The 12803-nt window shown below is 36.4% G+C and overlaps 2 protein-coding genes across 4 annotated transcripts; one reads left to right on the top strand and one right to left on the bottom strand.

Moving 5' to 3' along the window:
- The first annotated feature begins 57 nt into the window (after window positions 1–57).
- arv1 (ARV1 homolog, fatty acid homeostasis modulator) lies at window positions 58–3754 on the top strand. Of its 3 annotated transcripts, none has more exons than XM_034018095.3 (5): window positions 58–255; window positions 951–1070; window positions 1582–1735; window positions 2242–2463; window positions 3055–3754. In XM_034018095.3, exons 1-5 carry the CDS (start codon window positions 160–162, stop codon window positions 3159–3161), a joined length of 699 nt encoding a protein of 232 aa, XP_033873986.3. In that variant the 5' UTR covers window positions 58–159; the 3' UTR covers window positions 3162–3754. The 3 variants fall into 3 exon arrangements, with proteins under 3 accessions (XP_033873986.3, XP_033873987.3, XP_058881255.1); XM_034018096.3 differs by having other exon boundaries at window positions 954–1070; XM_059025272.1 differs by lacking the exon at window positions 951–1070.
- Window positions 3755–7519: 3765 nt separating this feature from the next.
- fam89a (family with sequence similarity 89 member A) lies at window positions 7520–10579 on the bottom strand. The gene is made up of 2 exons (XM_034017917.3): window positions 10104–10579; window positions 7520–8358 (listed from the first exon to the last, which is right to left on the bottom strand). Exons 1-2 carry the CDS (start codon window positions 10362–10364, stop codon window positions 8083–8085), a joined length of 537 nt encoding a protein of 178 aa, XP_033873808.1. The 5' UTR covers window positions 10365–10579; the 3' UTR covers window positions 7520–8082.
- Window positions 10580–12803: the final 2224 nt, after the last annotated feature.

Genomic DNA, 12803 nt, shown 5'->3' on the forward strand with positions numbered 1-12803 from the left:
GCGCTGCAACTATGCGAATGTAGTTCTGTTTAACAAAATAAGTCAAGAAATCTAGGAGCAACACAAAACCAGTAAAACTACAACGCCCAAAATGCAAATCGGAAGGACCCAAAATCCAGGAAGTGGGGAGAGAAGCCGGCAGTTTGGAAACGAGTCGTGATGGCTGCAGTTTTGTATAAATGTATTGAGTGCAGTCAAGAGGCAAACGAACTTCACAGAGATTACAGCAATGGCGTGTTAAAGATTACCATATGTGTATGTGATTTTATTCAAGACAGATCAAATATGTTTTGCTGCCGTGCTGCTGTTTATTAATAATAATATTATCTTGATTGTGGGCACTTTACGGTAGCCTACACAGACATTATTTTCGTGCGCTTCAGAGTAGAAAGCAGAGGCTCACCTCATTATGCAAGCAATTAATTGTAATACATCTAAGCTTAAACAACTAAATTAACAGCCCATATCTATGCTATTTTTGCCACGTGATCGACATATTACGAAGAAAGAGTGCATACTGTACAATTATCAATGCGTGTAGTATTCGTGATATATTTTGGGGTACTGTAATGCATGTTTGTCGTACTTTTTATTCTGATGTTTCTAGTAGCATGAGGCCTTTGCTATTGCTATGCAGATACGCCTTTTATTCATAATAGGTTTATGTGTATTTATAAACTCACTTTTTCTGTGTCATGCAGGTCTGTACATGCAAAACTTGTACTGTATATTCTACATAGCGCTCTAAAATGTGTGGACTCATTCTAGCTAGATGGGACAATGTAATATAAAGTTGTTTACAATCTGTAAAGAGAAAACTGAAGATGGCAAATACAGAGTAACATAGGCTGGGAGACCACAAACAAGAAATGGCATCATGTCATTATCTGAATATTAAAGCATGTACTAAATGTTTTTTGTCTTTTTTTTATTTTTTTATTCAATTTCAGAAGTCTTGCCAAAAGCCAGTGGACAAGTACATCGAATATGACCCTGTTATAATTTTGATTGATGCCATTTTATGCAAAGCACAAGCTTACAGGCATATTATTTTTAATACAACATTAAATGTAAGTTGAGTATTGTGCATTTTAGTCTTTACTTTTATGCTTGCATTTTTTATGTTCAGTTATACAGCTAGCCTATTAGTATTTAGACAGTAATTCGTGCCACGTCATTAGATGAACATAAGAAATGATGGGAACAACACTGAGAATTCTCCCTCACCAGCACACTTTGAAGTAGTGGCTTGGGTTAACTTTATCTGTACCATTTAGGATTTTACAAACTTCCATTGAAGTATATATAATAATCAGAGCAAAAACAAAAATAGAGAATGGTAGATAATACACATAATAGAATATTAAACAGGTAGCCCATTAAATACTAAGAAATGTGTAGCCTCAGACTACTATGCAAATGCCCATACTGTGACCTGAGTCATATTCAAATAGTGATGAAAAACAGCAGTCTAGAGAATTATGCCTACCGTGCCACCCACAGTATTCCCTGCTCTATCCTTTTCTTGCAGAGATTGGAACATGATGTTTTGTTTTTGATCAAATATATTTCCATTTCTAGATACATGGGAAACTGTTTGTGTTCTGCCTGCTATGTGAAGCATACCTCAGGTGGTCACAACTGCAGGGCTCCAAGCAAAGCAGTGACCCAGCGGACATCATCCGATACACAAAAGAGTGGGATTTCTACAGAATGTTTGGACTAGCTGCTCTAGGTAAGAAGACACTCGCATTCTCTCCCACGAATGTTTCATTTATAAGAGTGGAATATGTCCGGCGCTATCTAACAATGCACTAATTACTTGATCAGTAACGTTTGTAAATGATAGATATTTAGTCAGCATGTTAGTCTTCATTTGCCTGTATCAGAGTAGCCAAAGCAGTAAAACTTTCAGGATATTTGTGGCTGACCCAACTGTGATTTGCTTGAAGAAATTCATTGCGGTTATGGTTCATAAGAAGTGTTTCTCAATGTCTTTGAAAAATGTGAGTACTTATAAATTGTAACCCACTCTTAAACAGTTTAAAACAGGTTTCATGATCTGCAAAGTCGATCAAATTAATCCCAAAACATTCCTTAAAATAGTCTTAAAGTGTTATAAGTAGGGCCTATTTTCCCCTTATTGTTCTGCTGCTGATAATAATACGTTTGCTTTTTGTATTTTCTTCATTGATGCAGAATTTAATGGTTTTTTTTGTTTGTTTGTTTTTTTGTCTCCAGAGCTAATGATGTTTCTAGTAGGGGTGTTTACTTTCCTGTGGTTAATAAAAGGCTACCTGAAAACAATTTTTGAACCAGCCATGATGCTGAAGGCACTACTACTGTCCAGCTATGGCAAACTGTTAGTCATCCCAGCTGTGATCTGGGAACATGACTACTCCCCACTGTGCCTCCACCTGATAAAAGTGTTTGTGCTCACTTCAAACTCACAAGCAGTTAGAGGTAATTTTGTCCTTTTTCTCCTTCATATATTGTATCTCTTCATTAATATTACCAAAACTACTTGCTACTATTTTTGGCTTTTCACTGAAAATACGTTCAGATTCCTCCTTGGTATTGCCTTCTATACTTCTAACAAGTCTCTAACATTTGTACAGCACTATGACAGTAATAATTTTGAAACCAGACTGACACCTGCCCCGTAACACTTTAATCATCACTACTTGGTACTACAAAATATCACAATACAAAATACCACATTACAGATAAGAGTAGTTATAAAATACAATAAAATCAGTAGTAAATACGAGCAAATTCAGAGTGTTGGCACTAAAGCTTGATACCTGTAACAGATAAGCAACATGGTCCCTGTTTTTTTCTTGTTTTCACAGTCTATTAGAGTCCAGGCTTACCAGCATAAACAAGCAAATATGACTGCAAGCTTTATTATAGGGGCACGAGTATCTATGACTATTGTTGTCCAGCATGTTTCCTCAGCATTGAACAATACAGTCACTCTCACAGACAGAAAAACAGCAATTTCGGATCTAAAGAATAGTCACATGAGATTCTTATTTGCTTTTTGTGTTTCAGTTATTCTCAACTGTAGCAGAAGACTTTCATTCCTGGTTATCTTCATTGGTTTGTTAATGGAAACATCTGCATCTTACTTCTTCCAGAAAATGGAGTGGAGCACATAGGACAAGTGGTTTTAGCTTTCTCTGCAGTTTTCCTGTTCTTGTTATCTTCAGTTACTATTTTTTCATGAAACACATCTTCAATTGAGGTTGTCAACAGAAACACTTTTTTTTTTTTTATTATTACTGAAGGTGGGTGTCTGGTGTTGTGGGCATTCTTAATAATGGGGGTTATCTGTCCAAACAGATATCTTTTTTGGATGACATCCTTTAGGGGTGTCCTATGCACTTACCATGCCATGGTTCATATTTGTCAACCCTGTACAAATACTGTGGCTGACTTCAAAGACTCTCCAATTGAAAATGTCAACAAATAGTCATAGTGTGTACATGATAAAAACAGTTGGTGCACGTTTTACAATTATATATTTGTTGTGTGTTTTATACTAGGCAAAGTTATACAAAACAAATGTCACCTCCAGTGGAGAAAAAGGGGCAATTGCTTTTGTTGAAATTGACAAAGAGTTAATGTCTGATGCTTAGCACTGACATAAAAATAAATAGATGGTATTGTTGAAATAATTGTTTTGATTTATTGAATACAAATGCATAAAACTTTTTTTTTTGCTTTGTGAATAATAAAGAGGTCAAATGTTTTTCAGATATTACACATGCACTTTTATTCTCCCTTAAAATATGAAGATTTTTACTTTTAAATAAGCACCCTCTTTCATCAGGCGTGATTTCTTCTGGGCTCGGTGACATTGAAATTCAAACCAAAAAAATTAAGCAACGTCTATGTAGGGGTGTCTGGTAATCTAAAGTTTGGCTTTCAAAGTACTTGACACTACCACCAAACTGAAATAACATTGTGGAAGCCTGCTTCCCATTTACTTCAGCAGGCCTTTGACTCCTTAACATAAAAAATATGCACCTGATGACACCAATATGGACTTATTCCAAACAATCTCTCTCTCTCTGTATATAATGTAGGGGGAGGGCGGCCCCGAACCCGGGATCTCTCGCACTAAAGCATAGCGCCGATACCGCTGTACAAGAGCCGACTATGTTGCAAGGAGCATATATCGGGCTCATATGTTCATATTTCATTGCGTCACCTACCAACCCTTACCCTTCCCCCCCTTGCATTCTACGCTCTCCCCTGCCTGACTCAAGTCTGCCCTCAGACTTGCTCACCAGGCTACAGGCTTCCAAATGCATTCCGGAGTACCTGCATTCACCTCTGACACCAATGTAATGTTTTCGGTTCCTGCAAGCAGGGGTTTCTCACAGGCAGAAGTGGGACGTGAATCCGGGACCTCCCGCACTGAAGCATAGCACCGATACCGCTGTACAAAAGAGCTTGCTCCCTTGCAAGAGCTGGTATTGGGCTTACGTCTTCATATTTGATTGCATCACCTACCAACCCTGACCCCATACCCCTGTGCTTGCTACAATATATATATATATATAATCTACTTCTGTTTGAACAATGCTGTATGCTGTGTATTGTAGCTACAGATACTTGAACATTTCTCAATAATGTATATTCCTCAGATGCTAAAGAATACAACACCTTTTATGACAATCATTATTTGACATACTGCTGTACAATACATTTATTATATATTGTGTTTCACATTCTCAGTCAATATTTTTAATTCGACCATTTTCAGATCTTGCCACATGTAGCTGAAGACTTGCATAAGGTTTTAAAACAGTATGTTAGGACTGAAAGCTTATCCACCTTTTAGTGTATCCATTTTGACGATGATCAGACCGTTCTGAAATGGATAAAATAATAGAAATATTACTGAATAAAATATGTTAGAATCGGAATACCAGAGATCAATACACGTGTCCTTGGCCTTCATCCTAGGTAGATAATTTATTCTAGATCTCAGCAAAAAAAAAAAAAAATGCTGTGTCTGATATTTCAGGAAACCCAGAATCACCTCTCACTGGGTAGAGGTGACATTATTATTTGTGTTACACAGCATATTGTATTGATAGAGTGAAACATGACCAACCAATTGGTGGAAGTCGATAGCGCTATTGGCAATAGCACATCATATCTTCCTATAGTCCACTAAATGGTTATTGAGTGATTCATAAATGAGTTTATAGTTGGCATAAATGCTGCCTGTATTGTATGTAAAAATGAACTCCCTTATAAATCACTGTCAGTCTCCTTATATTTGTGTGACTTTACTGGATTCTGTAATGTCTTTTTTTCTCGCAAAATTCAATGGTTTCAAATTGGACAGTATACTATATTATTCTATATACCAGTAATACATCACTTTTATTGTTTGTCCTCCTTTAAAATGTATGCTGTGTAATCAATTTAAAAAAAAAAAGAAAACTAATGGAGAAACAAGATGGAATGTCTTTATCTTCAGTAGACAGATAAATAGCACAGAGATGTTGTTTGAACATTAAGTAGCCTTGGGCAATTACCACCACCATCTGTCCAAAGAAACCATCTCTCACTTTGTAAACTGCAACATATACACGTTAGGTTTAAAATATATGGCATAGCATTCCAGGCTAATGTGTGGTAACTTAGTAACTTATATCTGACCAAAACAAGGTTATAAGTATAAAAACAATGTCAGAGAAGAAATGCTCCAGATACGTTTCCAAGAGCAGCCAAGTTCAGGTTTAAGAATTAAAAGGGGGAGGCGGGACTGGCTCACTCAAGATACTTAAAAGCAAATCACATATTATCTTGTTCATCTTTTTGCTGATGCATCCTCTGCCTTAATTATAAAACACATACCAATGTGCAAACATAACACCATGCTATCTCCACTTGGAAGCTTGTATGTTTCAATTTAAATACATCCTCTTTGCAAGAACAGATCTTGTAATCTTAATGTCAAACACAGCTTTAAGCGCATATTCACTGCTTACTATTCCAGGGCTGGACAACACATATCCTGTTTTTTTTTTTTAAATGTAGGATTAAGTTACTCTGTTGTATACCAGCCAAATCTTCTAAACATGTGCCCTGAAAACCAAATTAATGCAACACACACCTAGCAATACAATACTTTCTTACAATGATTTAGTACAGGAATACAGTAGTAAAATGAGATTCCTGCTACATTCTACGATTATTTAAACTTGTTCAATTTGACCTGGTTGGCTTTTCAGTTTGTTTCTATTCCATTAATGCAGTCTCAGCTGCATGCACACAAACTTCACAACTGCTAAACGAAACAAGGGAATAACTGATATTTTCAATAGGGTTATAAGACAATAACCTTATTTATATACATAATACAAAAAAAATAGAAAATGTCTTTAGGAATGTATTTGTTTTGTTTGACAAGCATGTCTTATTTAAGTTTTGTTTTTGTCGTACTTCTATGTATCTGACAATGGAATGTGTTATAGTTATGTTTGGATAGATTAACAACCACATTGTGGGACATTGCACCTTCATCTTTCTTTATATTTGTTTTTCAACCACATGTGCAAGTGTTCCCACAGAAGGCGACTTTATAATACTGTATAGGCAATGTAAGGACCCATAAACGATTTAATTAGGCCCCTTTTTTGCGTCAACAGTTTGATCTGCTAAATTGTTTATTAGTAGTTGTTCTTTTCAGCGAGACAAACCAATGGAGATGTAACAACCGCAGAGATTCAGCATAAAGGTACAGCCTTGAAAAGATTATAAATAATAGAAAGTACTAAACTCTGCCACAGTTAGTGCAGGAACATCTGGCACAATTCAGTAGGGAGTTGTGGGCTACGATTACAAGATCAGCAATCTTGATCAGATACTGATAAAAGCATTCCAAAGCAAAAAAATAAATCGCTACCTTAGATGGATTAGTAACATGCTGTACTTATAAAAACAGCCACACTAGCTAAACCGCATATTCAAAATTTGATTTGCATTTTATTTGAACATTAATGTCTTGAAGTGGCACTATGGGAGTGCCAACAATAGTTGGTATGTTGCCCTTAACTTGTAAAAGTTATTAAAATCTGTTTCTTATAATCAACTCACAACCCTATTGACTAAAACATGGTTGACAGGTACTGTCTCTATAGTCATAACAATAGCCTGGTACAGAAGGCATTATTAGAGATTACGGATTGGTTTGGCAAACACAGAAAAACTTGTCCATTGCCTTGGTAATGGCCTCTGTTCTCCGTTAGTCTGAGGAATTTCAGGTAACATTGGATATAATCTATTAGCCAGTTGTTGCTGCATTTGACCTAGAGGTTTTTGAAATGTAATTGTGTATTCACCAACAGAGCCCACCAAATCTGTAGCGTGTGTAGTGCAAAGCAACAGGTACAGTAGTATAGTGCTTTAAAATAGATTTTGTAAAATAAATAAAGTGAAGCCAGCATTTTTTCTGCAAGAGCTCTTTTTACTTGAAAATAAATACAACTTAGAATAAAATAAAGTTGTTTATATAACATAAAATATAAAAACTAACCTAAAAAGCTTAACATTTAATAAAGTCCCATACCTGAGAATATAATAACCAAAATTACATTTCAAAACATTGTTTTCACACAGTAAAATGTTCAGCACAAGATGGCATGGCAGTTGTGTAACACATATAAAACCTATGCTAGTGTATTATAGCAGCACCAACAGGTCCAGTTTGTTACTCAAATGTTTTATTAGGTTTCCACCAACAAGCAGCAGATTTTAGACTTCCATCACTGCAAACAAAAAATACACAGTCCTCAACACGTTTTGTCCAAGTTTACACTAAGTTTATAAGTGTTATTATATGAGGTTATATACAAGCAATAATCTTTTTTTTTTTTGGCCAGAAATGTATAATAAATACTAGTTTTATAATTGGTTATATATAAAAGTTTATTAGAAAGAGATTAGAGGCCAGTGGAATTGAAGACTGAAGAATTCCTCTTTATAAAAAGCCAGTTTTACATTAGTAGAGTAGAACTGATCACATAGTGAGAAGGCACAGATCAGTATATTATGGTGCTAGATGCTCATATGAATGGAGTCTTGCATCCACTTGTTCTTATTGTTTAGAGTTTTGGGAACTGATGCATTCAAATCCATGTGTTCATTTGGGGCAATACTTGTGTCCTGGTAGTAGTCATCTTCTTCATCAAAGAAGCCATTTTCCACATTGTAGGTGCCATCTATACTGGATACAGCTGACATGTCCTGGCAACTGCCTTTGTATTCTTGAATCGATTCATGGAGTGACCATAACTGACACAGTAGAGACATATCCTGCTGCCGTAACCCAACCTATGAAAAAAAAAAAACACAGAAATTGTTGACATGAATTCATGGTTAGATAAAAGATGAACGTTTGTTGTAATGAACCGATACAGTATTGTCACTGCATACCCCTTTTTCTTTTTACTGAAACTTGTTTACCTATAGTGTGTTTCTTTCCAAATTTAAAGATTTGAATAATTATTTAGAACCCTTGTGTGGTGTTGGGGTGTGGCACACCCTGAAACTGCTGCTTTATCCAGAAGGATTCACCTCCTGCACATTCACAGAAGCAATACATGGTGAGTAAAAGAGGACACAACGGTTAAAGTGAAAACTGTCCTGTGTATTACTATTTTATACAACAAAAGCAATTGATTTTATAGTATGCATTGGACAGTCTATCAGCAGTGGTGAGGAAGTTGGACCGGGATGGGTGAGGACCCCTTTTGACAGCTGCACACCACAAAACTCTAGTGGGCAAAATAATACGAACATGAACTTGCAGATCAAATCGGTTTCAGAAATGCTTGACTCTTGCTGCTGCAGTCACTTACAACAGTGTAAGGGCTCTTTGAGATATTTATATTTATGACCACCTTTACATTTCACTTCTTTAAAAAAAAAAAAAAAAAAGGAGGCATTGTACAAACTATTTCCTATTTTGGAACCAGCTGCTAACTCCCTCCCCAAAACATGCTTGCCATGCCATCACACTTGGAAAAAAAATTAGATTTTTTTTTTTTTTTTTAATATATAGTTTGGCAAGCAAAACTAAAACTAATTTATCGTCTGTGGTTGACAGAATCATGAATTATATTGCTGACATTGCATTGCCCACATAGTAACCAATTGCAACAATGAATGACACGCTGATGTGAATCTATTACTATTCTATTTGAAGTTATGATCGCTGAAGAATCAATCATTTGTCTCATTGTTTCCTCTGACAATTACAATGTTGTTCTGCTTGATACAAAATAGCGCGACAATACATAGGCTAAAGGGTGTATCCAATTCCTTGCTAAACATAAAATAATTTAAACAACGTAACTTTAATGATACCTACAATATGCAGAACCAACTACTGGTACAATTGTGTCCAGTCACAATTTTTGTAAATAACATAAAAAAACGTTCTCTTTACGCATGCAATAACTCTCTGCTAAAACAAAACAAAACAATTATTGTAGTGTAATAAACGCCTTGCACGTAAACGGTCAACAGCCTCTTTGTTTTTGTTGTAGAAAGGGCCATCCTGCCCGTTTCACATTCTCTTCCTCGACCCTCCTGGCAGGACAGGAAAACGGATAGAGACAATAACTTTTGAACAATGGAACAAATATACGTTTCCTCGTATGTCTGCGTTTTTCCAATCTACCCATGTCGAACGAACATCCTTTAAAAAGATTTGTGTAGGCCACAATTGTAGTATTGGGCTGTTCAGCCCAGCGATATTTTGTTGTCACATGCGTTTGTTATGTACAAAGATCCTTTGTGGTGGTTTATGCAACAAGAAAAGGGTTTGTCTTTGGACAAACAGCATATTTGGTGCAATGCAAGCTTAATAAATAAAATGATTTACACAACAATGACTATGGATGGACTATCTGTAAAGCATGAGTGGTTACACTAATCGTATGATCCTGATCAACAGCTGGTGTTACTTTCTTTCCACTCAGTCAGGTTTTCACTTAGTATTAAGCAAAGTACCCCGCAGTTACTAAACAAAAACAGCGAGAGACAGACAGTAATTATCTGATCTGATCACATACCATCTCTTTCCTTAGGAGTGCCAAGGCAGCATCTAGGTTGGCCGGCTTGTTGGATACTAGATTATCGGTGTTACTGCGGCCGCGGCTGAGATCATCTTGGATCATGGTCTTTTTCGCGTACATTCTCTCCATCTCCCTCCAGGATCCACCGCTGGAGTTCAGCAAGCCGCTGAGACTCTTCGGTAGCGTCGGAAGCCCTTCGACACAGGCTGGCAACACACCGCCGCGTCCCGGGTTGGCGTTAGTAGATTTGCCGTTCATAATTGCCCTGTCAATGCAATGCAAGCAAACGCTGTGGACAAAGTCGCATCCCGTGTCAACTACCGTTCCAGTTGTCCGGGCGTGTACAGTCTCGCACACAGGTCCACTCGTCTAAACTTTCTGAAATAAAAGCGTCACACCAGAGCTAATCCTGTCCAGCAATGACATTTCCTGTCTTTTGACCAGCCCAGAGGCCCTGCGCAATTATTGGGCGTAACCCTCAGGAACAGACGAGGCTCATTGAATATTCATAATACAGTTTTCAACTTTCTATCGGTGGGCATGTAATCTTTTAAATTCAGTTGGTTACAATTACTGTAATTCCTTTTTAACAGCTGTTACATAGGGTTACATTGTAGATCGTGAGTTTGAACATCAGCACTGACCCTTATCAGAAGCAAGCCCCTCAAACTGAATGGGTACCCAGAGTAAAAAAGAACCGAGCAATTTTATCGCAGTGTTGGTGTTGGGCATTGCCTATGTCAACACCTTGAATATACACTGAACTGAAAGGGTACGATATTAGCAACGATATGAATGCCTGCATTATCTCAAAAAGCATGTCTGGCATACGGCTTTTTAAATATTCTTCAGCTGCTCACAAATCATAGCAAACAATGTTATTTCTTACATACTATGATATATTATTACATATTTATTATAGTATTTCCCTTTCAGAGGGGAACTGTATAAAGCCCAGGGCAATTGATACAATTCAACATACGCTATATACCTGTAGGTATTGTTTAATCATGACATCTTGTTTAAACAGATAGATTGTTGTTTCCTAGTTGTACTGGGATGGCAGTACCCAGGAGATCATTTCAAAAGCTCTGTTACAATCACAGACTTCCTGGAAAATTGCATTGACTTAAAAAAAAAATCCATGACAGGAGAGTAATTTTATCTAGTGTGTCAAATTGCAAGAGTTAAAAATAAATTGATGCAAAGTGTGTGATTTCACATCATAGGTTCATAGGAGAGACTGTAACTAAGCAGCTATGCCAAGAGGAATAAACCACAAAATACTTGGGTCAATACATTCTAACCTGATGACATTGTAACCATACAAATTAAAAGTGGGACATTCATTCTCATCATTAAAGACACTGGACAGGCTCCTTATATTCCCAAATTCGCATACACTCAAAAACATGTGCTAAATAATCTTTTTCTGATATGTAATGAAACTTTCGATAAAGTGTCAATATATACAGTGCCAATGGTATCACAATGGCATGGATTAAAAACATTGCTAATCTACTGCCATGGTACAACCACACATGTCTGTCTTCCAGGGAAGTGTATTGGTCAGTGTCTACTGATTTAAATGTGTTTTTATTGAATGCGTCCCCATTGCCCTTGGCTTCAGACAGAGGATAATTGCTTGAAAAAAAAAAAAACAAAAGAAAAAAAAAACATAATGGGTTCTTAATAAACTGACCACCAGAATTTCAGTTAATATTCATATCAAAATATGACTATTAATTCATTTTTTCATATTGTTACAGACAAAAATAAACGAAAGAGACTAACATATACTATTGGATCATTGGATGTTTAATTTTCATAGTCATGGGTAGTTATTATTTAGTTATTATACTGTAGGTTCAATGTAGGATTAACAAACTGTATTACACACATTGTTGTAGACCTTTCATTTCAAAATCATTTTTTTCTCATACCTTATAGGTTCAGTGTTTATTTCTTTACTCCTTGTAATATTTATAGTGTTTTAATGAGCAGATGCTTTAAAATTGTTGTGACAGGCAGCCTTTCTTGGCACAAAGTTTAATACCTAAAACATTCCAGCACATATCTCCGCTTCCAAACCCATTAGAAACACCTTCTGCCTCCAAGCTGCTGTACGCAGCAGCCTGACAACTTAAGCCCGTTAATAAAAGGTACTGTCATCAAGTTATAAATATGTGTGAAGGGGTATTCAAAAAACAACTTGGTTTGTGTGCTTTTAAGTTTGCTGCTTTAAGCCTGAAGCACATCCTTATATAACAGATTTTTATTTTTTTTATTTTTTTGGTATATTTTGTCATTGACAACATTAAAGCACCTTCAGGAACATGGGCTTGTTAAATCAAATCGATCATATATCTAATGTCTTTTGTGTGCCCTGGCTGTTGGGAAATCAATTATCTAACCACATTTAAATCAAAACCATATTCGTTAAAGGTGTGCCTTTCTGTCCTAGGCTAAGGGCACGTAACACTGTGCCTTTTCTTAAATGTCTTGACACAGCTTTAATTCTATTGATCGAGGTTGTGATTCTGGAAAGATCACGTAACTGCAAGGATCAAAGCAATATTGGTATAGGTATTCAAGGTCATTGATATATCATGCCTGGGGCGCTTTTAGAGCATTGTACATATGAAGACTATAACTCAAATTATTTCTGAAATACGGTCAGAGGTTAAAACAAATGTG

The sequence above is a fragment of the Acipenser ruthenus genome, chromosome 6 (genome assembly GCF_902713425.1).
Source record: "Acipenser ruthenus chromosome 6, fAciRut3.2 maternal haplotype, whole genome shotgun sequence".
Taxonomy (NCBI): Eukaryota; Metazoa; Chordata; class Actinopteri; order Acipenseriformes; family Acipenseridae; genus Acipenser; species Acipenser ruthenus.